Source organism: Staurois parvus, unplaced genomic scaffold (genome assembly GCF_062004578.1).
Source record: "Staurois parvus isolate SC_StPar_1 unplaced genomic scaffold, SC_StPar_1.0 ptg000149l, whole genome shotgun sequence".
Classification (NCBI taxonomy): Eukaryota; Metazoa; Chordata; class Amphibia; order Anura; family Ranidae; genus Staurois; species Staurois parvus.
The window spans coordinates 3,808,504-3,833,907 of NW_028317945.1; the positions used below are offsets into that span (position 1 = coordinate 3,808,504).

General features: G+C 38.5%; 1 protein-coding gene and 1 long non-coding RNA gene across 2 annotated transcripts in view; one reads left to right on the plus strand and one right to left on the minus strand.

Annotated features, from left to right (window-relative positions):
- Positions 1-20,004, plus strand: part of LOC149464661 (uncharacterized) — a 61,566-nt gene extending 41,562 nt beyond the window's left edge. The window contains exon 2 of the long non-coding RNA XR_016312336.1: positions 19,856-20,004. This is a non-coding gene — a long non-coding RNA (uncharacterized LOC149464661). The remainder of the gene's footprint in view (positions 1-19,855) is intronic.
- Positions 2,616-25,404, minus strand: part of BAIAP2L2 (BAR/IMD domain containing adaptor protein 2 like 2) — a 90,180-nt gene continuing 67,391 nt past the window's right edge. The window contains exons 9-14 of the mRNA XM_089674257.1: positions 23,215-23,326; positions 20,617-20,845; positions 10,174-10,230; positions 8,045-8,186; positions 4,291-4,328; positions 2,616-3,250 (exon numbers count right to left, since the gene is read on the minus strand). Coding sequence (XP_089530383.1) covers positions 3,175-3,250; positions 4,291-4,328; positions 8,045-8,186; positions 10,174-10,230; positions 20,617-20,845; positions 23,215-23,326 — 654 coding nt within the window. The 3' untranslated portion in view covers positions 2,616-3,174. The remainder of the gene's footprint in view (positions 3,251-4,290; positions 4,329-8,044; positions 8,187-10,173; positions 10,231-20,616; positions 20,846-23,214; positions 23,327-25,404) is intronic.

Sequence of the window (25,404 nt, forward strand, 5' to 3'; positions counted from 1 at the left end):
ATGTGTTCAAAAAGAGGAATAAACTTCGTATTGGGCCTGCAGATGGTCACCACCGGGAGGTGAGGGAGTCCCACACCCTCTTAAGGCATGGACAATGTTGACTATCAGAATCCTAATGTGATTCAAGGAAAAGCCACCAAAATAATCATCAAAGGTCACTGGCATAAAGATGCCTTGATCAAATAGACAGTGCGCTGCCATTGTATCATTCATATATAGAAAGAATCTTTTATGATGGTAATAATGGTCAGGATGGTGATAAGTAACCACAGAAATGAGCTTCTAACAATACCAATTGCAAGTCAGCCTTGTTGCAATGCGAGTTGTCAGTCAGAGGAAATGCAATGCATGCATCTTTATGCCAGTGACCTGCCATCTGCAGGCCCGATACCAGGTTTATTCCTCCTTTTGAATCCATGAAGAGGGGTGCTTGGAAACAAACCTTTTTTAATTGCTCTGGGTTGCTACCCAATATTTTTTTGACAATGCCTGATTCACCTGAGGAAGACTGTAAAGCTGTATATCGAAACTCATTGGGGTTTCCATGAAAGCAAAACATCATATATGAAATTCTCTTGTAAAATTGCTATATGCCTTTTTCTAAACAGGGTGTCTCTGTAATAATGAGATTGTTATGTACCAGAGCTCATATTTTAAGTATTTTTGTGATTAATGTACAAATGTGATTTATTTTAATACTAATTTGTGATTTTTTTCGAAAAACATTAATGCTGCAGATAAAAAGTTCCAAGGGGAACTTTCTTGTGCAGCTTGAAACAATAATAACTGATAAAAATGCAGGTAACAACCACAGGAAATGATCAACTCACAATATTTCTGGTCGGATCAAAAGATATTTTAGCGCTTATCAAAAAGATATAACAAAATATTTTCCATGGTATATTTACCAGAACAAAAGGGAGCAAATAAGGGAAGTTCATTATTAGGGTTTTCATACACTTGAATTAAGTAGGTAAGTGACAGCCCAATTGCTGCTGGGAGACTTGGTGATACAGGGCATCACACAAACATGAAGAGCAATGGCACTTACTCAATTCTATTGCCAGTATAGTTACTAGTGAGCCAAAACTGCCACCTCAGGTGGCAATTAACCTAGGCATACTCCTGTCTGTCACTCAAATTAAAGGGAGAAGAACAAAAAAAATGTAACTACTTAACTTTCCGACTGCCCGTGCTGCTGATCACCATTATATTGATGAGAATTATTCACTGAAGTCTGTGTAAAAAAACAACATTTTCCAAACTATCAATCTTCTATGTTCCATGTTGTGCTTGACGGTGCCTCCCACTGACCTCCAAGTTGCTACTGTGTCTAGCTTTTCAGAATCCAGTGCTTCCAAATTCTTTGGGCTGACAACACAGAACCTTTGCTGTTGTAAAATCCTAACCAGCATTGTCAGCCCTGCCTGCTAGACTATCCTGTCTATCCCTCCCATCTCTGTCCCACTCCATATGCATAAATACTTTCCCAGTAAAACAATGCTGCTGCCTTGATTTCCAAGAGCCTGCACACAGACTGTGCATAATTAATTAGTACTTGGGAGACAAAGTTCTGGGGGCAGGCCTACAGTAATAGAAACTCAGCTCCCAGGAGCTGCCTCTGCAAATATTTTACAAGAGTGGTGACGATATAACATGTAAAAGAAAAAAAATATCCTGGGACTTACTCTATAGGGGAAGAGGGGTGTCTGTGTATAAATTTTTGTTGAGTCTGGACATACACTTTATTTAAAAAAAAAAATGTAGAACCTTTTGTCCTGTGAAACTGCATGTACATTTGTTCTGTGCAAATGCAATCAAAAGCTAGAAAAGCTACAATTTCTGGGGAAATTGTGTGAAGTGTTGTTGCCTCCACCAGTAGTCTACAACTGGAGTGGGTGGAGAAACTGGGTGGAGTGGCTTGAGTAAATAATAAAAATGAAGACACAGTCGCAGTTTAGAAATTGCCCTTCAAATTTGAGGTGGCTAGAGTGCAGTTTCAATGAATGTCACTGGGCGGCGTAAGCTGCAAACAAATGGCCATATTGTGAAAACTATCAGGATTCCTCCATTCATTCCTATGGGACCAATTTTACCACAAAAACGGCGATATTTCGTGAACCATTTGATGAATTGTTCCACAAAGTAATAGCACACCAATCGGGAACAATCCGCACGTTTTGGTATATTACTGTCTATGTAGTGTAAAAACTGTGGGAGGAGTTAGGGTGGTAAATTTGGCTATAATAATAAGAATATATATGTGAGATAACAGTAAGTGGTCTTGCCATGCAAGAACACTTAACTAGATGGAGTTGACCATCATAGTTAATAAGTATTCATTCATTATCGGCTCCATCTTGTGGCCATAATGTGGTATTTTCTTGATTCACTCCTGTACCTGGAGAGAAAATTGCCTAACAACATTTGCCCCCATTTTCTCAGAACAAATGTACATGCAGTTTTAAAGGATAAATAGCTCTGCAAATTTTTTGTGTCAAATGTAACTTGATGAATCAGAGCAACAGTGTTTAAGTGACAGATCTAATAAACAGAGGAAGCTTACATCAATAAGCTGTGTTTTCAAGAAGTAAATCAATGCAGCACCACCAAGCAAGGTTGTTGAAACTTTAATTAAACTTTAAATTGTAAGCTCTCACAAGCAGAGCCCTCTGATCCATCTTGTATTGAATTTTAACTGTACTGACTCCCTTTATTTTAGTTGTGCAAACTAATGACACTAAAAAAATTCTGTAGAATCATAATAATTACAATTCCATTAGGTTTATCACATTTGCATGTGTCTAGTAAGTGAGAGAATTGGGCAGGGGTCTGAAAAAATTTGCAAGCCACGGTATATTTTCTGCTGACACCAACACAAGAGAGATGTTTTTTCACAGTGTTGATGACATCACTCGTATTAAAGCAACACTGACATTAAGTTTCATAGAGAATATTTACAATCACCAGGTTAGTTCAAAGAAATTTACAGTATGTGCAATCTCTGCTTTGTAGCCAGCAAATTCAGATCATTTTAGATGTAGATATTTCAACGTTATTGTCATCCCAATGGCTCTATTCAAGACCCCAGACTTGCCGTGTTCACATTAACCTACTGGTTTTCATATAATGGAGGAATGACTCACAGTGCAAGCTGTGGCCACATCTTAAGTCTCATCGGAGGATAGGAGCAGAGCGATCATTGGTTACTGTAGGACGAAGCTTAACAGTTGCAAATGGATTTGTTCCCCTGAAAGAATGGGACAATGAAAAGTTCATGTTACTATTGCTGTCAATTTAAGATGTTTTTATTTCCATTAGGACTTATAGAAGTTTGTCCATCTATGAAAACAGTGATGTGAGATCCCCCCATCTGATTTCCCATCTCTGCCTAACCTCAGCCATTATGAAATCAAGGAAGTCTCACTTTTTTGGCTCCATTCTGTACAATTAAAAATAAGTAAATTGACAGATCACAGCAACTGTGTAGAGTTGGGAATTCAGGCATCAAAGATATCTCACCAAAGTCCCAGAAGGACATACAAATCCCATAGAGATTAAAGCTGCATCCATCTACCAAATCAAAAACCTCTTATAGGTCCTTTAAATTGCGTGTGCCCAAAGTTTTTCCATGCTACATTTAGTTACATAGTTAGTCTAGCTGAAAAAAGACAAAAGTCCATCCAGTTCAACCATTAAAAAAAACAAGCTATAATTCTATACCCACAGTTGATCCAGAGGAAGGCAAAAAAACCCAACAAAGCATGATCCAATTTCCTCCTGCAGGGAAAAAAATTCCTTCCTGATCACCCAAGATGCAATCGGATATTCCCTGGATATCCCTTTGATATCATTACAAAGTCTACTGTTCAGGTAGACATGCAGCCCATGCTAAAGGCTTGAGTGATCAGTTTGTGCTACTGCCACTATGATTGTTCAGATACTGAATGCCCAGTGGTTTTGTCGGCCATTAAAGCAACTTAAACAAGACCATCAGTCTAAGTCCATTCCTTTTTGAGTAGATTTCCCTTTTAAAGGGAATACTGCATAAAGTCTTTAGTTTACATATAAGTGTAAAAGAGATGAGCTTGTTGTACATAATAGTTCATAGATCATTGTTTCTATGATCTTAATATGCTTTGATTCTATGTAAAAAAAACAAAACAAAAAAAAACTATGGTAAGGGTTAAGGAGATCCTTACTATCCTAAAGCAATGGAAAAACTAATACATCTTGTATAAATGGAAAAGGTTCAATCACTTAATATGGGTGGTTGATATTGACTCCTACCTAGGGAAGAGTTCTCCACGCAAACCTCCTGGAGCCTTCTGTGAACACAAAATGGGTGAGTGGATAAACAGGCAGAAGAAAATTATAAAAAAAAATAAATAAAAAACACATGCAGTTAACTGGGTGATAAAATGTACAACCGTACCACAAACGTATCAATACTCTTTTTCTGGCAAAAAGTGCATTGCTCCATCTATATGGCACTTAGTTGGAAAGCAGGAAAATCTGATCTCACTATGTCAAATGTCTGACATGATTGGAAGTTTAGATTCTGTCCAGTCTGGTTAGCTAATATCCTGTAATGTAATAAGTTAGGCCAGCATGCACAAAATTGAGTTGATATTACTAAAGAGGTTGGGAATCTTTACTCAGAACATTGGGTGTGAATATTCTCTTCAATAATCCAATTATTTGAAAAGCATCTGTACATTTATTGAACAGGAATTTGCTTTTCCCATATTGGATAATTGAAGTGAATGTTCACACAATTTTTAGGGTGAAGATCCACAACTCGGCATTAATTTATTGATGAATAAAGTAAACCTGTCAAATGTGGGGGCTGTGATGCTGACTAATGATTTTCAATATGTCTGGAGTCACTGACTCAAAAAAGCATGCAGATCAGTAAATACCAAAATAAAAGTCAGATGTATTTCTCTGCACACTTGTTCTAGATCTCAAGCAAGCAAGAGGCAAGAACAAGAAGGTCAGCATGAATGGCAAGATAATGGCATTTTCAGGAGAGGTCAGCAATGTCAGTCTCCAAACATATAATAGTCACTGGACATAATATTCATTGTCCCTGCAAATAGTGTTGTATATGGTCTTTTATTAAAAAAAAAAAAAAAAACACAGCACAGCTTACACTCACACTTTGCAGTGAGTTTTTCCACACACTGTGGTCTGTTTTAATGGTGTGCAATCTGTTAGTCCTAATCCTGAGCGGGGTCCCAAAATCTGTTTGTTTCAGAAGTCCAATACTAGTAAGCTATCCAACAACGGCTATCACAGTTGCTTATTTTTGCCAGTTGTTGCTTGAAGGCATAACATTGTGTTGGTCCTTTGGGAAGTTTAGAACAATGCTACAATACTTCTTGCCTCCGCTTGTTTGGACAATCTAGTCCTAACTACAGATGTTCCTTGAACATCCCTAACTTTCCCCGCTTCCACAGTGTGGGGATCCCCCATGCAAGGATTGACAGTGGGAACACTGATCATACTGTTTAACAGTCAGAGCTGTCATTCTGCATCCACCAGAAGGCTGGCTCTGGGGTCATGGTCGTGAGGATGGAGCTAAAGGGACCCTGCTGGGGAAAGAGGAGTAAAAACTGCATGTAAAGCTGAAAGGGTTATTTTATGCCAATGTAGATAGAACTATATTTACAATAGTTTCTCACAATTCGAGTAAAAGGAAAAGGTCTTCACCATATAAACATTTGATCTGTTGATATTACAACCACTTTATAGGCCTGAGAATAATGTTAGTTCACAAGCTCCCCGCAACACTGATTTTTTATTCTCATAATCTGCTTTCCTCATTTTTGCCTCTATCCCCAAATCTACTTTCTAAAATCTCTGCATTGAAGGTTTCCAGGGGGACTGTTTGGAAGTTACCCAAAATTTGAGCTGGAAAATTTGATAAGTATAGTAGTAACATTATGTACCACTCAAAACTAAAGCTGGATATACACTAGTAAATATTCATATGAATATTTGAAAGATATTTCTTTGTACATTTGTTGTCTAGACATATGTTGTTGGATAGCACTTCAAAATTTTGTATGCTTTTAAAATGTGATTTTGTAATGACCATAATTTTCTGAACAAAATCAGATACTGATAGAAGTTTGAAAATGTTCATCGCTTTCCTTCATTTTTTCTTGCAACCGTGGCTGAAAAACAAATGTTAATTTGACCTCTCTATTGATTAGAAAATTTAACGAACAAAATTCTACTAGTGTATAGCCAGCTTAAAGGTAGATTCACAAATCTGCAGATAGGAAACGTGCACTAAATCATGCGTGTTCCCAACCCACAGAGAAATGAGCTGCTCTTTAGCAGATGCATTGGGGTATAGGGTAAAGTAGACAGCGCTTCTAATAAATTGTATAAATTATGTGTGTCCCTTTTATACAACTAAATTGAATCATATAATATCAGAGAGCAGCACGTCCCCTAGCTTATATTAAGCCAGAATGGATAGTATACTGTATGGACCATGCTCTTTGTATAAATGAATAAAATTGTGCAAAAATATGTAAAAGTGCCCTACCACTAGTTTATGTTCCAGTAGGGCACTTTTACATCTTTATGCAAAATTGTATCAATTTATACAAAGAGTGAGAAACACAGGGGTGCCATTAATTCTTAATGGCGCCTCCATCCCGCATTGGAAACCATGGCACACTTTTGTGCATGCTAAACCATATGGTGCCTCAGCACCATGCAGTTCAGTGTGGCGTGATTTAAAAAAGTGTTGGGAACTTTTTTCCCCATGTTTCTGCATGTAGGGAAGCCCATCGAAATTAATGGGCTGCCTACATGCAGAATGAAGACCCGCACAGATCAGAACATAGCCTAAGTCTGCACAGTTGTCACTTGTGGTCCTTATACCAAAAGTATATTCTCTGGAGGTAATCCTTATCTTGTGGAAACAAGTTAATTTTCTGTTTCAACAATGAAAAGAACTAAAGAAGTTCTGGGCTATTTCCTTTTTTGGGGGGTTAAAAAGTCCAATATGGTGTATATCCTTATTATTAATATAAAAGCTTTATATTAAAAATATGCAATACAAATTGCACCATGACCATGACTTGGCAGAGCATTCTGTTTTTTTATAAAGAGAAAGAGAGCACTGAAGTAAATATTTCCTTTATGACTGTATCTGCTAATTAAAGCTACAAATGGCTCTATATGAAAAGAGCAGGGGGGGGGGGCGTCACTCAGTTTAGTGTGTAATTTAAACTGCAACTATTCAGCTTTGTAAACAGGCTTTTTTCAGTAAATAAATATGTAAATACAGTAAACATGAGCCTAGAACTCCAATCGATTGCTGGAAATAGTCAATATGAACTGTACATGTGCAATAATTTTTTTTTTTTTAAAACTATAGATCGTAAATCCAATAGATATCAAAATACAATTATGGATATTTACTAAAGGATATGGAGAATCTTTACTAAAAAAAAAAGGTGTGAATATTCACTTCAATTATCCACTCATATGAAAAGCAGTTGCACATGAATAGGTATTCAATGTAAACAGGAACTTGTTATTTAACATGATTGGATAATTAAAGTGAATATTCACATAATTTTTTGAGTCAAGATTCCTAATACCCTTAGTAAATCAGCCTCGTTATATTTATTTTTAACTACTGTATATTGCCAGCAAAAAGTAGGTAAATTAGGCTATTCCTATACTAGAGATTATGTGCAGATTTGTATTTGGTTGAATAAGGGAAATCAAATGTGGTTGTGGAGCCAGTAAATTGTAATGGTTGGAACTAAAGTATATATTATATCCTGACTAGTATTTGTGGGTTACAGTACATCTGTACTCTTTGCGCTATATTAAAAAGTCCACATGCTTCTTCCAAATGGCATAACTGAAATTTGTAAATAGCATATCATTACCATTGTGTGGTTTAGTTAAACTGTGACTCCCAACAATTTTGTTTTGGTACAACAATATGCTGCTATAGACAAAACAAAGACATTAGTAAACAATCGGGGAATTTTCTTGGCACCATTACCTTTATGCTGTTGTTGTTGGGTGGTGGAAGTGGAGGGGCAGCATTTGCCACATTTCCTTTTTGGCTGTTTATGTTGGCAGGTTGCCGGACATTGTCATTCAGGAGATCATTAGCACTATGTGCACTACGCAATGGTGGAGACCTATTTGGAAGGAAGAACATTTAGAACACTTTTAAACTGCTTTAACGTAATTAAATACTGATCTTAATTAGAATGATTAAGATCTTAATAAGAATCCTAAAGGCAACTGTACAAGGCCACAAATGCTCTCCCAGTTTTTAACCTTGATGCTATTGGAGATGCCAACACTTTCTTGTTTGAACATTTAAAGAATGAAGAAGCTGTGGATACCAATACATACAAGTAATTAACATGGTTACTTATCCCCTCAAACACCAGTGATGTCTTGCACCTGTATAAGGGCTCCTTTCTGGTATTTTATTTGAAAATGCAGCTTATATGTATAGATGAGAAAAAATGAAATTTTTTCTTTATTTATAAATTTTTTTTAAATGTAATAATTAATTTTTTTTTTAACTTTTTGTCTGAGTATAGATCTATGTTTCCATGCATGTGTGAATCCACTTACTGTTGACTGACTCACTACCTCTGATAGAAGTCTATTTCAAGCACCAATCACTCTTTCTGTGATATATTACTTTTTAGGATTAAAGAATGAAGAAGCTGTGGATACCAATACATACAAGTAATTAACATGGTTACTTATCCCCTCAAACACCAGTGATGTCTTGCACCTGTATAAGGGCTCCTTTCTGGTATTTTATTTGAAAATGCAGCTTATATGTATAGATGAGAAAAAATGAACGAAATTGATTTTTTTTTTATCCCAAGACCGTGTTTTGTCAGAAAAAAGACCTTTCACTTTTATTATTTAAAATTTTTTCTTTATTTATAAATTTTTTTTAAATGTAATAATTAATTTTTTTTTTAACTTTTTGTCTGAGTATAGATCTATGTTTCCATGCATGTGTGAATCCACTTACTGTTGACTGACTCACTACCTCTGATAGAAGTCTATTTCAAGCACCAATCACTCTTTCTGTGATATATTACTTTTTAGGATTAGTTTTGAACTTTTCTCCCACTAGTTTGAGGTCATGTCCCTGTGTTCTTTATCTTAGCTCCATATTAAAAATACTGGTCTCCTGAACCTTATTCACACCCTTAATGTATTGAAAGGTTTCAATCATGTCTCCCCTTTCCCTTCTTGCTTGAAGACTCTACATATTAAATTCCTGCAGTCTCTCCAGATATGTTTTATCCCTCAGACCTTTCACCATTTTTGTTTTCTAGCATATCAATATCTTTTGTAAGTGAGGTTTCTAAAAGAAGACATACAGTAGCATTTGTAAGGGGGTCTAACTAAAGATCAGTATAGAGGAATCAGGACCTCCTTCCTCTGCTTGTGGTCCCTCAAACAATAACCAAAGATCTATATGGGAGTCAGCTGTTGGTGTTACCACAGTTTCCTGTACAGCATCCTGCTGGCCCCTTCTAACAGGCATGATCTGGCAGCATTGAATAAAGACGCAAAGAGAGCTAGAGATGAGTTCATAAATGAAAAGATCATAATGAAAATGTAAAGGTTTTACTTTATAAGCAATTCATTAGCAAATTGATGAAAAGAGAAACCAGGATAGGCAAAATAAAACAGATTACAATTCTGCTTTAACCGATGCTTGGGTTTTTGTAAGTTAGAATAAAAAGGTCAGTTTGCTAAATTTTTATTACCCTCATATTGTGTGTGTCTTTCTCTGCTGCCCCTCTTTATCAGTCTGTAAGCACAGCTTGTATGTGGATATGAAAAGCTTTCATTGCATCATATTCAGCAATGACAAAAAGAGGAATAAATAAACAACAGAATAAAGATGTACATTTCTGTAACAGCATTTACTATAATAACATTAGAATTTTAAAACCTGCCTTGAATGTCTTTTGCATTTTATTCTGTATATAATAATTTTAGCTATTCTGAAAGTAGGCAATATAGATTAATTTATACAGAATAAAAGAACACAATGATATGGCCATTTACAAACTGCTGTAGCACAAGAAGCATAGACTAGATCCTTCAACCTCCTCTATAAATAAATAATTGCATTCTTGCCTTGAATCTTGGCTTGCATCCAGTGATTTTACGTAAGCCTCAGGGAACCAGCCAGTCCTATGTAGACAACAAAGGAAGAGCAATTAAGGATTCTTTTCCATCTATCAGCTATTCTTTATATTATTTTAGCGTTACGGAGTACTTTTCCCCCAGGCTACCAAAGATTCCGTGTGTTCTTGGTGACTCTCAGCCAGATGTTTAATTATATCTTTAAAAAATGGCCAGACATAATTCAAAGTTCCTGTGAATGCTTCTGGATTTAGCTGTGCAACAGTCTGTAACTGCTGCAATTCTGAACCATATTTATAAAGGAGAGTCAAATGAAAAAATAAGTATACCCATGAAAATTGTTGCCTTTTCCAACATATTTAAACAGGCAACCATTAGATCTTTAATCAAGCAGTACCTACATGTTATGGTGACATACCTGGATAAACAACCAAAGAAAATTAGCATTTTGCAGAAATGTATGTAACAAAAATATGAAAAGACGTAATGATGTACTGTTGAAAAAGTAAATATACCCTTGGCTTAGAAACTGGCATTGCTCCCTTTTGCTGTTTCAAAACCGCCCTCTAGTCTCTGACAATTTGTTGAACATTTTGACCACTCTTTCATGCAAAATTTGGTTTTTAAAAGCTTTAGTTTCCTTACACAACTGCCTGTTTCAAAATCTCCACACCATTTCAAGGGTGTGCTTTGAGTCATTATCGTGTTGATATATCCATCTTGATTTGAACTTTTGGACATATGAGGAGAGATTTACTAAAACCGGTGCACTCAGAATCTGGTGCAGTTGTATATGGTAGCCAATCAGCTTCTAACCTTAGCTTGTTCAATTAAGCTTCGGCAATAAAACTTGAAAGCTGATTGGTTTTTATGCAGCATTGCACCTTATTTTGCACTCTGCAACTTTAGCAAATGAATCTCCCATGGTCTTACAGTACATTCTGATCCAGCACACTTTGATATGATGCAGAGTTCATAGTTGACTTTAAGACTGCTACCTGCCCAGGCCCTAAAGCAGCAAAGCAATGGCAAACCATAGCATGTCTAGCATCATCTTTCACAATGTTGTCTTTGGTTTGTGTTAATCTTGTCTACTATGACCAAACTCTAACTTTGATTCATCAGTGCATGGCACATTGTTTCAGAAGGCCTGGTCCTTGCCTTGTATGATAAATGGCAAACTTTAGTTTTGCACTTGCACGTTTGACACTGACTGTTGCAATAGTTACCTATAGATCCCACAATGAGAATTTGGGGTTCTTGCTGAATTCTTGTTTTTTTTTCCTTATGAAGGAATTATTGATTACAAAACTTCTTTATTAAACTCAAAAAAATCCCTTGCCAGACTCATGAGCATTCACAACATTTCTGAGGGCCTTGGAAAGCTCTTTTGATTATGTCATAATGATACCAAACACATCAATAGAAAAGAGAACACCTGACCCAAGATAACTGAGGCTTCACTTTCTGCACACTCACTATGGAGTTTTTGAGATTTTGTACCTAATCTTGAACATCTGATTTCTGATTTCATGGATTAAAGCTGTGGTTAACTTATTTTTTACAAGCAACAGGTGGATTTTCATGAATTAAGATTATGAAAATGCATACACCATGTTAACTTTATGTGTCATTTGTTCAAGTATATCACCTCTACCTGTTGGCACTTTTTGAGTGGAGATTTAAAGTGGAACTAAACTGTATCTGAGCACCACAAACTGAAAACACTATTTAGTTCATTTTAATATTCAAAGCAAACTCACCTATCCATCCATGTCTCCATGCTTTATTTTTTTGAGAAATCACTCTGAACCCCCCCCCCCCCCAGCTGGGGTCATCTTGAGTAAGGGCAAATGATTCATGTAGGATATACTTCCTGGAATCCATCTGCCCTTAGCTTGGTATGCAGGCAGGAGTGTGTGCTTAAATATTAAAAGCCCCAAAAATTATTTTTGGGTGAAAGAAGCCCTGTAACATACACCATTCAACTATTAATAAATGTACATTAAATACCACCCAGTGTTCACTCATGATTAATAAATACCAATATAGTCCATATAGTCCATAAAATTCCACATAAATAATTCTTCATTAGATTCTCCTCCACATTACACCACGTGAGTTTGTGAGAAACCACTGCCCGTAAACACACACTCACCAAAACATCATGATTGGCAAATTGCGCTTCCTGCCATGCACCACTTATATGGCTCCAGCTGGATCATCAGCTCCTCCTCCCTTAGATGAATAAACCCAATGTGTAAAGGAAAGAGAAAGCCCCAATAGTGTGATATTGCTAATACCTTTTTTATTTCATACTATCTCATCTGGGCCACTCCTCCATCACTTCCGGTTTGTCACATCTGGTGTGGCCTATGATGTCACTTCAATTTGCCATACAGCCACGCCCTGCATTTGTTGAATAGTGTATGCTACACCTCTACTTTCACCCAAAAATAATTTTTGGGGCTTTTAATAATTAACTTGTTTTGTTTATAGTGGTAGCAATACCATAAATGTAAAGATAGAGTGGTGCATTATACACAAGTGGGAGGTTTGGTTTTCCTTCAAGGCATTTGGCAAAACAGATTGAGGAGGGTGTGTATAGCTGAGAAAGCCCCTCCTTCCCTCCTCCAGATGAAAGAAAAAAAAATGCAGATGAAGACCCCTGGGATGCATTACTTGCCTAAGACAGAAACCAGGAAGTAAATGAATAAATGTAAAATAATAAAAGTTAAAAGAGAAGTACGGGCTTTCCAAAAAAACATTATACTCACTTCCGCCTAGGTGGATGCAGCATTGATCCAACTGAGTGACTGCTGATCGCTCAGATCTCCCCTATGCTCTGAGCAGAGAGCCGGTGACTGTCAGTCTCCGGCTCTCTGCTCTGACCCTCCAGGACTTGCTGGAGCACGGGCTGTTGAGAGGGTGGGAGTGGCTGGCTCAGGCTTTCAGCAGATGGTTGGGATCTTTTTAGAGCCTGACCAGCTCTGTGATGTTAGCGGACAGTGGGCTGCAAATGGGTCAGTGAGAACAAACTGCACTCCCATGAGCCTTAGGAGAAATGGCTATACTTTTCCTTTAAAACAAGAAAACATAATATACCTTCCTATCTATTTACTAACGCTAGCAGCATTAGAATTAAAAATAGTTAATGGAGGGGCGCATGCGCAGCCGGCCGACGGATGACAGCTCCTTAACCTGAGCTCCGTCCGCCCGCCAGTATATCAGCGGCTCACACCGAGCCAGAGCCCAGCAATCACTGCACACAGGAACCGGAGGGTGACAGAAGCATAATCTGTCATGACCCGCCGACGTAAAGCACCGGAGAAACTCACAAACTTCTTCCCAGCCCTCAGTCCCCCTAGACAAGATGGTGCCGGCGACGTGACAGGCAGCCTCTCCTCACATGAGAGAGACACGCAGGGAGGCACAGCTTACCACCCGGACCCCAGGCTGAAGGCACCACTGTACCCAGGAGACCCGGGTGAGTCATCTCATCCCCTTTCTCCTACGACTGCTAGCCCAGCCAAGTCCAGGCCTAGATTGGACACTGATGTCCCCTCTGACAGCCAACCTTCCTTTTCGCTTTCAAATCCTGACAACTCTCCACCTTTGATTGATTCCTATCCTGCCTCTGACCAACCTATCACAGAAATTTCTATGAAGAACATGCTTCTTTCTCTGCGACAAACGCTGCACAGTGACTTGACGATGACTTTATCCCAAATCTCCAGCGAAGTCCAAAAACAAGAACGTCGCATCCGCCACATAGAGAACAAGCTAGGGGAAATGTGCACCGCACATAATGACCTTATAGACGCACATGCAGATCATGAAGCAGAGATTAGCCAAATAAATTTTAAACTAGCTGACTTGGAGGACCGCTCAAACAACATTAAATTCCGTGGCATACCGGAATCTATTACAGCGGATGCCATAGTTCTGTTTATTCAACAGCTTATGAAACATATCATTCCCACACTCTCAGATGTAGAACTGGCTATAGACAGAGCACACCGAATTCCCAAACCATCATTTCTGCCAGCTGCAATCCCCAGAGATACCTTAGCGCGCATACATTTCTACCACGTGAAAGAGAAAATAATGATTGCCGCCAGAAACCCCAGTGCATTACTACCAGCGCATGCAAATATCAAACTATTTGCCGACTTATCCAAAATGACGCTTTTCAATCGCAAGAAACTTGTCACTATAACAAAAGCTTTACAGAATCATGGTATAGGCTACCAGTGGGGGTTCCCCACAAAGCTCTCCGTCAAACATCAAGGCAAGATACACACGATCAAAACCCTAGAAGCAGGCATAGATCTCCTGAAAACGTGGATCATCATTCCAGCGGACCCTCCACAATTTGCCCCTAACCGTCCACAACAAATGGACGCAGAATGGTCATGACCTCACATTGTTTTACACCCTTCCGCATTACCCGAAACAGGGTCTGCAATCCGTTCAGCTAATACTGGCAAACGGCCCTTAATGGACTTCCTATCGCTCCAAACTCTTTTCCGGCATGATCACTATCATGTATCATATTTGCTCCAGCCCCCATCCTATGCAGTAGCACTTGCTGCTACCCATGTTACTTGTTTTTTCTTATTCCTCCTCCTTCCTTTCAGTACCAGTCCACGTAGTATAATTCACTATTCTCATTGTACCTCAACACAAGATGAAAATTCCTCTCCATGAAAACGATCGTTACCAACCCAAGACGGACCCTCATTGGATAACTGCCACTCAAGCCCTGCAGAAACCCATCTTTTCCCACCTCTTCTCAAGTGACAGCTCTACCTTCTACAAATCAATTACACAGGCATAAAAGAGGATTAACATATCATCGCTAAATGTCAGGGGCCTCAACTCGCCTTTCAAAAGATCCTTACTTTCAAAAGAAGCATGATCATTGAAAGCAGATATACTCTTTCTACAAGAGACCCACTTCGCCACCGCTAAAACTCCCAACTTTAACATCCAGCATTACTCCTCAATTTATAAGGCAACAAACCCAAAGAAGAAAAACGGGATTATCACAGCCATACGAGACTCTCTCCAATTTCAATTTATATCCGAAAAAGTTGACTCACAAAGCCGTTATCATATTCTGATCTGTAAAATCACAAACACTCTGTATACTCTGGTCAATATCTACGCACCTAATACAAACCATCTTTGTTTCTTAAAACAAACTTAACACGATCATCTCCCAACACAAAAAAGGAAGATTCATCATTGGTGGAGACTTCAACGTCATAGGAAATCCGCTCCTAGATTCCTCCACTAATAGAAGATCCTCCAAACAAACCCTTAATCACTTCCTGCATTCCTCTGATCTCTACGACGTCTGGCGATGTCAACACGGCACAGAAAGGGACTACACATACTATTCTCCCTCTCACTTATCCTATTCCAGAATAGACTTCTTCATCACTGACAAATGGACTTTACAGCATGTAACCTCTTTTATGATTGGCACCATTACTTGGTCAGACCACGCTCCGATTACTATTTCTCTCGACCATGATCAACACTCAAAACTCCCTCGACTATGGCGACTGAACTCATCCCTACTGAAGAACGCAGACTTCAAGCAACGTATATTGGAGGCACATCGTTCATTCTTTGATCATATCGAAACTCCAGACATATCCATTTCTGTATTATGGGCTACATACAAGGCATACATGAGAGGTATTCTCATACAACTTAACTCTCATATCACTAAGCAACGAAACCAACAAATAGACAAACTTCTCACCTCCATTAAATCAAAAGAAGACATTAATAAGATATCCCCAAACCCATCTATCTCCACCTTGCTTAATGCTGATAGAAACAAATTACGTTCCCTACTTTTGTATAAATACGACCTTAATCTCCAAAAGATGAAACTAAAATATTACTCACTGGGAAACAAAGCCAACTCCATGCTCTCCAAACGTATCAAACAAAAACGCCTTAAATCTAAAATTGCATCAATCAAACACCCAACAACTCACACCTTACACACCAACCCACAAGACATAGCCAACGCCTTTGCTACTTTTTATCAAAACCTATATAACCTCGAAAATGACCCTAACACCATACAACCTACACTCACATCCATACAAGCATTCCGACACACCACGAAACTCCCCCAACTTTCACTATCCCAACTTGATGACATATCCTCTCCATTCTCCCCCAGAGAAATAGAAACAGCCATTAAAACACTGCCATTAAACAAATCTCCAGGAAACAAAGGTTACACCAACGAATACTATAAACAACTCGCCCCAGAATTATCCCCATCTCTGACCAGGCTTTTTAATAATGCAGCCAAAAACGGCATATTCCCTAAAGAAATGTTGCAATCGATCATCACAACTATACCAAAGCCTGGAAAAGACCCCCAACTTGTCCAAAACTATAGACCGATATCGTTGCTTAACACTGATATAAAACTATATGCAAAAATAATATCACGTAGACTCCTCTTCTATCTCCTGACCCTAATACACCCAGACCAAGTTGGCTTCATCCCAGGCCGTCAAGCACCAGATGCTACGAGAAGAATCATATTACTCCTCCACAATTTACAACTTTCGAAATGCCCTTCTTTATTATTATCCCTAGATGCAGAAAAAGCTTTTGACCGCATACACTGGAAATTTATGCAACTTACTCTTCAGAAATTTGGAATTACAGGTTGGCTGTTGACAGCCATACTATCCCTATACTCACACCCCTCGACTAGAGTATTAACAGATGGAACACTGTCTGACCCCTTTGACATCACAAACGGCACCAGACAAGGATACTCATTGTCTCCAATCATATTTGCTCTTCTCATTGAACCCTTAGCTGCTAAACTCAGAGACGACCCATCATTTTCTGGCATCAAATATATCAACACAGAACACAAAATCAGGTTATTTGCGGATGACATCATCCTAATGGTGACCAACCCTTACAAATCCCTTTTGACAATCCATGCCCACATCTCCAACTACTCATTAGTTTCCTACTATAAACTTAACAAACCTAAATCTTTGATACTGAATCTCCACATATCCCCTCATGACCAAAAAATACTATCTACACAATTCCCATTCTCATGGGAAACCCACAGTATCCCATACTTATGAATCAGGTTAACTACAACTGATCAACTACTGTATACCCTTCAAACCATAAGAAACTCATTGAACATGTCTCCCACGAAATCACCTCTCTTCGTACCACAGAGCTTTCTAAACTAGGGTGAGTTGTGACTTTAAAAATGTACATACTACCCAAAATTCTATACATATTCTGTTCGCTCCCGATACCAGTTCCTAATGTATTCTTCTCCAAACTGCAAACAATCCTCACGAAATTCCTCTGGAACTCCAAAAAAGCCAGATGCACTACCAACTTTCCTATTTGCACCACACTTAGGGGAGGTGCAGGCCTCCCTCACTTGAAATCTTACTAAAACGCCACCTTGTTTGACCAAATATACTTTTGGTGGAACCCTTCAAACGATAAAATATGGTCCATTTTGGAAACTCACCCATTTCACCCCCTTGACCCTCAGAACATATAATATAATCCCACGTACACACCAATCCGCATACCATTGGAAACACCCCTATATCAAAGCCACCCTACAGGAGTGGCAAGACCTCCTCACCACCAAATTCAAGGACATTAGACGCATCCCTACGCCACTCAATATATTACATAGCCTTACTCCATCCCTTAACTTAACACATTGGACAAAAAAAGGCATAATACACATCACTGACCTCTATGACAATCAACATATATACCCGTTTCATGACCTTCAGAGTAAATACAATCTTCCTCCTTCTGAATACTATACCTATTTAAGAATCATACGTTGTCTATAAATAACAAAAATATCTCGCTATTCGGAGATCCCAATAACTGCGCACCACGTCTTCTCCAAAATGCAATATCCTGGTAAGGGCATCTCCACCTTTTACACATACCTCACTAATCTGCAATTTACCCTACATACTACTTCCCTAACAAATTGGGAAAAAATACTCTCAGAGAATATTACAACACAAGCTTGGGAAAGGCCGTTTAGCGTTACTTACAAATCCACCCGGTTCACCTCCCATTGGGAGTTATATCTGAAAATCCTCCACCCATGGTATCTCACCCCGGTTAAACTCTTGATCTATTATCCAAACCACTCTTCCTCTTGCTGGAGACAATGTGGTGAAATAGGCTCCACTCTACACATCCTGTGGCACTGTAAATCACTTAGATCATATTGGAATAGCGTTTTCAAACTCATCTCTGAAATATCTGGAACCATGAATACCCCAAACCCCTCCTTAGCGCTCCTGCATATAGGAAGTGAAAAATTTCCAATTGACTCCTGCACTATTATCACTCACATACTTTTCCAGCCAAAATTAACATCACTAGACTATGGAACACCACCAATTCTCCTTCTCTTACATCCCTGATTCGAGATCTCAATTTCCAATGTAACATGGAAAAGAGGTCATTTTCAAATAACTTCTCCCAACATAAGTTCACCCCTCAATGGGCTCGTTGGTTACAACACCCAAAATGCACTATACAACTTTGATTAAAAATCCACATACCCACATATGACCCATTAACCAAACCCACCCCAAGCTGGTACCTCCTCCTCTACCAAGTTATACCCCCTCCCTCCCCCCCCCATTTTTCCCGTTTAATACTTTCTCAACTACCTCGTTCACAAGTTCAACACATTTGTGAGGATACCTCTGATGTTACTGCTCTCTAGGCTTCTACAACCCCCCCCCCCCCATTACTTGGAGGGGTTCAATATGCTTGTTTAATTTGTACTATGACATATTTCTCATTCTATCCTCTTGTTGAACCATTTGACATCTTCTGTTATGTTTGTTAAAACCTCAATAAAAATATCGAACATAAAAATAGTTAATGTTGATTGAGAGAGTTTAGTTCCACTTTAATGTTTACTTGTTCATATATGTAAAAAACGGCAACAATTTCCATGGGGTGTACTTAGTTTTTCATATGATTGTACATTTACCCTGACTCCTTCTTCACCCACACTGAAAGATATGCAAACCAGGGAGCACAGGCTGTCTACACACAGCAGTCACATTCACTGTAAGCACTCCTTCCTATCAAACTGATATTAAGTCATCCACAGTCCACTACAGTCAGCTAGTATGTGGCAGCTAATTAGATGATATGATCTTTTGCTTCTGCGAGAATCATCAGAACCAAGTCCTTTCCTTAACAAGCACATACTGAGGAGTAGAAGGAGTTTCACACACACAGGAATATTGCAATCATCTCTAAAATAATACGACAGTTAGTCATTAATTTCAAATGTATAAAAAGTGTATACAAATAAATTGTTGATGAATTTATCAGGGAACTTGCACTATGATCACATTTGAGTTTGTTGGGTAAAATAAAAAAAATAATTTTGGCTAAATGGCTAAATTCAAAGTTGAAATACTTACTGTATATATAGGATTTATTTTTTAACATATCAAGTTTACTGTAAAAGAGCAAATTGGAAAATACAAGAATGGATGTTTTATGTAGCAAAAGATTTGCAAATCTAGGCAGCAAGCCTAATATCCATGCCAGGTTGGTAACTCTGTTTTTTCTCTCATCATTTTAGGTAGCACAGCTTGCTTGCCCGAGCCTGATGACTGGACAGTAAAGGATACCTCCTGAAAGCAAGCTCTCACTGTTAGACTGATTGCCTCACACTACTTTTCTAGCATGCAGAGGAATATGGAAAGTCATTAAACAGGCAAATTTCTTACACTTCTACTAGCAGTTTTATGAATGTGATAATCAATATATATCTAGATTAAAGAGTTCCAATTATGAATGACACTATGACAATGTAATTATAGGAACATCATTGACTTTATTTATAATGTATGTCCAGCTACAATGGTTTTTCTTAATTTTGGATAGAGTGAGGGAGGATTAAAACCTCTGCAGGGGTTTACTGCTAATCAGGGCTTGTTGGATAGATTTACCCACTAATTCCTGCCCCTATGGCAATGTTTAACCGTACAGGAAGTGAAAGGAACTCTTCAACAAAAAAGACAGAAATAAAATTTTTTTTAGTAGATTAGGGGAGAGATAAAACCCCAAATTTGTATTTCTGTCTGTGACTCTGTTGCAGATTTTCTCTAACTTCCTCTTTGGCAAAACTGGTCAGCATGATAGAAGGCGAGGTGAAATCTGTCTAACGAAGCCCCAGATAGCAGAAAAACTTGACATAGGTTCTAACTCTTCCTTACTCTATCCAATAATAGAAAAAAAATTTCTAGCTTGACATACTGTACACTTTGATCAGTTTGGAACTAATTACAAAGGGTTATTTTGACAAGCACAAAGAGACAGACTTCCTAAATGAAGACTCACGTGGATTGAGAGTCCAGTTTCCCATAGAGCCAACCATTACGGGCTTCTGGCACCATAACAGTGATAGCATCTCCTTTAGAAAATGGTAACAAGGTGCGGTTTCCTTTTGTGTTGTGATCGACAATAGCTTGAACCTTTCTATTCCCTGTACTGGCTGCAGCTGCTGCCACAGCTGCTACTGCCACCTCACCAAAGGAGTTAGAACGACTACGAAAATTACCCGAGGATCCTAAAATGGAGATAAGAAAAATACAATGACAGATGAAACCAGAAAAGATCAACATGATATTCATGATGTAACAATGGTAGCAAAATGCTTGTCATAACAGTACAGCTATGCTGTGAGAAACGTAATCTGTCAGTGCTGACCTCCTTCCTCCTGCTTTGAGTCACTGACCCAGAACAAGCATGCAGGTAAGGTTAAAGTCTAAACTCTTGGTATGTATACTTGTTCCTGGTCAGTGATGGAAGAAGTACTACATGATCAGCCTGACATACAGGCATCTAGCAATTTTAGAAGGCAAGGTCTACAATCTCAGCATACAGTTTGTTTTTTTACATACCGTCTGACTTGTGACAGTATGTAAAAAAATTGAATTTTTTTTTCAATTTGTTTAGCTTTTTTTTTTTTTTACATAGGGCAGTACAGTGTTACCATAGTGACATTCTGGGAAGGTGATCAGGATTTTTATTTTGGTGATTGCTTATGACCGTGAAAATTACTGTTATATGCAACCATTTTTAATGAATGCATCTATTCAGCCAGTGTGTACTGTTGTGATTAGCTGTGATTGTTCACTGCTAACCATATGGTACAGATGGGCTGTGAATGGCCTTGTATGTACAATGTGATCACTGTAACCAATCACAGAGATCAACACAATAGTACACAAGAATGGCTACAAATGGAAGCCATTTATTGTGTACAGTTGCCATGTTTTCTGCTGTGATTGGTCACAGCGATCACATGGTACTGGTAGCAACACTGGTACACTTAGCTGTTATCCGTTGTGTCCGGTGGACAGCGGGTGACAGGCTGCACCGCAGCGTGGCCCTTGGGGCGCACGGGGCACAATTCTGGGAGGATGTCATGTGACGTCCACCCAGGATGGCAATTCTATTGCTCAGCCATCATTCTAATATAGGTCAGGCGGGAGGGGGTTAAAGTAACCTTGTGCTTTGTTCATGCTGGGTATCCAACAGGTTCACTTTAAAGCTGACCACAGTGGTACCTAATACCTACATTCCATTTACTTTCCTGCCACTCCATATATCACTGGGAGTCACCCTTTTAGGCTCCAGCAAGATTTCAGTTAGTGCTTACACAATGCTGAGAACACTTCTTCCTGCCTTTTAAATGACAGCTCTGGATCAATCACAAAGCAGTAGTGCTGTCACATGGGTGGAAGGAGTAAGTCATAACATCCCCAATACCCAGAAATATCAGGGACACCTGTCTTCCCCAGTCCACCCTCCCACTCTAACTCTCACCTCTCCTCGATCCAGTGAGATCTCAGTTGCATAACCTCCTCAGCGCTATACATCAAGCTGTTGGAAACTTTTACATTGGGGCTGTTCATGTGCACTACAATCTCCATTCAATCCTATGACAAGTTAATAGAATGCAGAGTATACACCCTCTATTGGACTGAATATAGACTGCAGTGTGTGTGTACAGCCCTGATGGAGAAGGTTCCAATAGTAGTTTGTGCAGTGTTAAAGAGGCCACACAGCTGAAATCTCAATGGATCACTGAAAATTAAGTCTAACGGTGGCCATACACACTTTTTTTTTTTTGCCTGAGAGATGTGCAATTGAAGCAAAGTTATTGAAAAGCCACTTCCCTTCCAATTTATTTACACAATTTAAATTAAATTCGATTAATCTGAATCAATCAGCCAAGGAGGAAATTATTGACCATTCTTCATCAATCAACAGCAATGAGACACTCTGTTCATGAATATAAGAATTATGAAATTACATGGTGGAAACAGAGATGCAATCAATAATTTATGATTGTAAGTTATGATTCTGACTTAACTACTGAAGATCGAAATCCACTTTCCAGTGCATGGCATATCAATCAAATGGGTTGTCGACTATAGATCAATTATCCATATTGGATCAATCAGAAAACAAAATGATTATTTATCATAGTGTGAATAGCCACCCTAAATCTAGGAGTTGGGGTGGCTAGGGAAATTCAGAGTATTTGTACTAAGGATGTCAAAGTGAGAAAGGCACAATCAACAAATTATTCTGGATATCTTGTTCTGGAGTTGGGACAGTTGGTAGCCCTTCCACCATTTAAAGTTAAGACACAGCAATTAATAGGTTATATTTAGAGAGCTACACAGTTCTCTCATTAGAAACTACTTAAACCAGCATCATATATATATATATATATATATATATATATATATATATATATATATATACACACACTGTATGTATATGTATATATATATATATATATATATATATATATATATATATATATATATATATATATATTAACTTAGTGGACATATCTAACCTAAACAAACTGTACACCATGTATTCACTGTAAGAATAAGGATTGGCAGCGTTTCTGCTCACCATTCGATGAGGTCCTATGTAAGTCTCTTCTGCCCATGTCAACTGGAGCTCTGACTTCATTCTGTTCTGACCGGTTCACCATAGAAACGACATCCACTACAGATCTAGGTGTCTAATACATATTCCAAAGAATTTAATAACATTTCTCAGTTGGTATCTACAATTTCCTATTAGGAAAAGGTTTCAATGTAAAAATTAGACAAAATCACCAAGTATGAGATTGTGAATTCACTAATTTGAAACACAAATTTTTGGTTGTACAACAACACTTAGCTTGTGCTTTCTAAGTTTAAGGTACTGTATATGTATGCCAGGTTATGTGCATGTAAACAGGAAGATTTGCTGTAAATTATGCAGCACATTCACACGTATTTGCAGGTTCTATATAGTCCTGTTTGTCTATAAATATGCTTTTATTTCCTAAAGCATAAAAGGTCTATAACGTTTATTGTACTCTGTAAATAAAATACCAATGCACCCACATGCATTTCCAGATGCACATGTATGACCATAGCTCTCAACTGTTGCTCAATTGCAGAGACTGTTCCCCTTGTGAGACCAAATCCCTCTGTTCCTCGTGCAGCCTCAGTTGTCCTTTTTGTTCTGATGTGCATAGCTCTATACAAAATGTACCATTTTACTTCCAAAAGTGCTGCGCTGCACTAAGCTTTTTATCCAACCTCTATAACACTACATTCGCTATTTTGTAAAGCCAATATAAAGGAAAAATAGAAGAGGAAAAAAAAGAACTCGTGTGGTTTAGCCGATTATTTTCTGTACATTAGATCTTTGTGATCCCGGTAACTGGGCCATAGCAAGGATGGGTCCTTTGTGTACATAGGGGTTTATTTACTAAGGCTGTAGAGTGCAAAATCAGGCTCACGTCTGCACAGAAAACAATCACCTTCCAGATTTTATTGCCAAAGCTTAGTTGAACAAGCTGAGTTTATAAGCTGATTGGCTACCATGCACAGGTGATCAGATTCTGCATGCGCCAGTCTTAGTAAATCTCCTCCATACTGTGTGCTAAAGGGTGCTCCTCTTTATCATTTAAGAAAGTAGGGAGGTATGTATGTTACTTCTGTAATCAGCCTCTAATAATCAATAAAAACCATTGTGCAAAAAAAAAAGAAAAAAGAAAATATCCATTACAATCACACACTCATTTTCAAAAGTACGAGCCAAGTCTGATATATAACCTCCACACTTAAGACTATTGTTATGGAATTATGGATGGGCAGAATGGTCTGCTCTTTACGTTTCTAACAAAGTTCTATTTCATTTAATTTTCGTAAACTTGATGTGAACATTTAACAATATTTAGAGTAGCCGCTTATAAAGTGATTCCAGAAAAGTAATACCAACCGCCAGTGGTTGTCTTCTATGCTTGGTAGTCATCTGGTTATAGGGCTGCATAGACAGGATATATAGGAGGTACTGTATCTATTAAAATGTTATCTTGTCTTTGAAACCAGTAACGCACGTGTTGTTTTCATTCTCATAACCTATTTGTAGTGGAAGGCTAGTCATGGTACCTAATAAAAGAGGCCTAAGCTGTCTGGAAAGCTTTTAGTTGTAGCCTAGTCAGCCAATAAAATGAATCATTCAACTGTAGATTTTAGTTTTAGCACTGACTTTTATGATAACCTGTTCTGCAGTATTAAGTAGACAAATGCTTTATCACATTGGCTCTAGGTTTTAAAAATATTGCTAGCTTCCGACTGGTGTAAGTAGTGATGTCTGTTGAGCAGAGCAGGGAAAGAAGCCATTTGGGGTGGAGTGGTCTTGCGTTCCCACACCCGGTAATAAAGGATAAGTCCACCTTTGGGAACATGTTACATGTTTAACTTGTTTTTAGGGTTGAACATATAACATGTTCCCATAGCTGCAGCCGCCACTCCCCCCCTCCCTCTGACAGATAGTACAAGGAGAAGTTTCCCCATATTATCTGTCAAATTTGAAAACACTGCGACCATGCGGGGCTCCGCCTACACGGCCGCGTCACTGTGCCTACAAGTTCCAGCAGCCTTAGCGGCTGTCGGCTTGTAGTTTTCAATGAACTACTTCAGCGCCGTGGTAGTTCATTGAAGCTTCCTGTCAGTATATCTGTTGACTGTACATCCCGTACAAGCAGATATTGTGACAGGTCTGCAGGAGATCTGCATGGCATCAGTGATCTACTGATCGCTA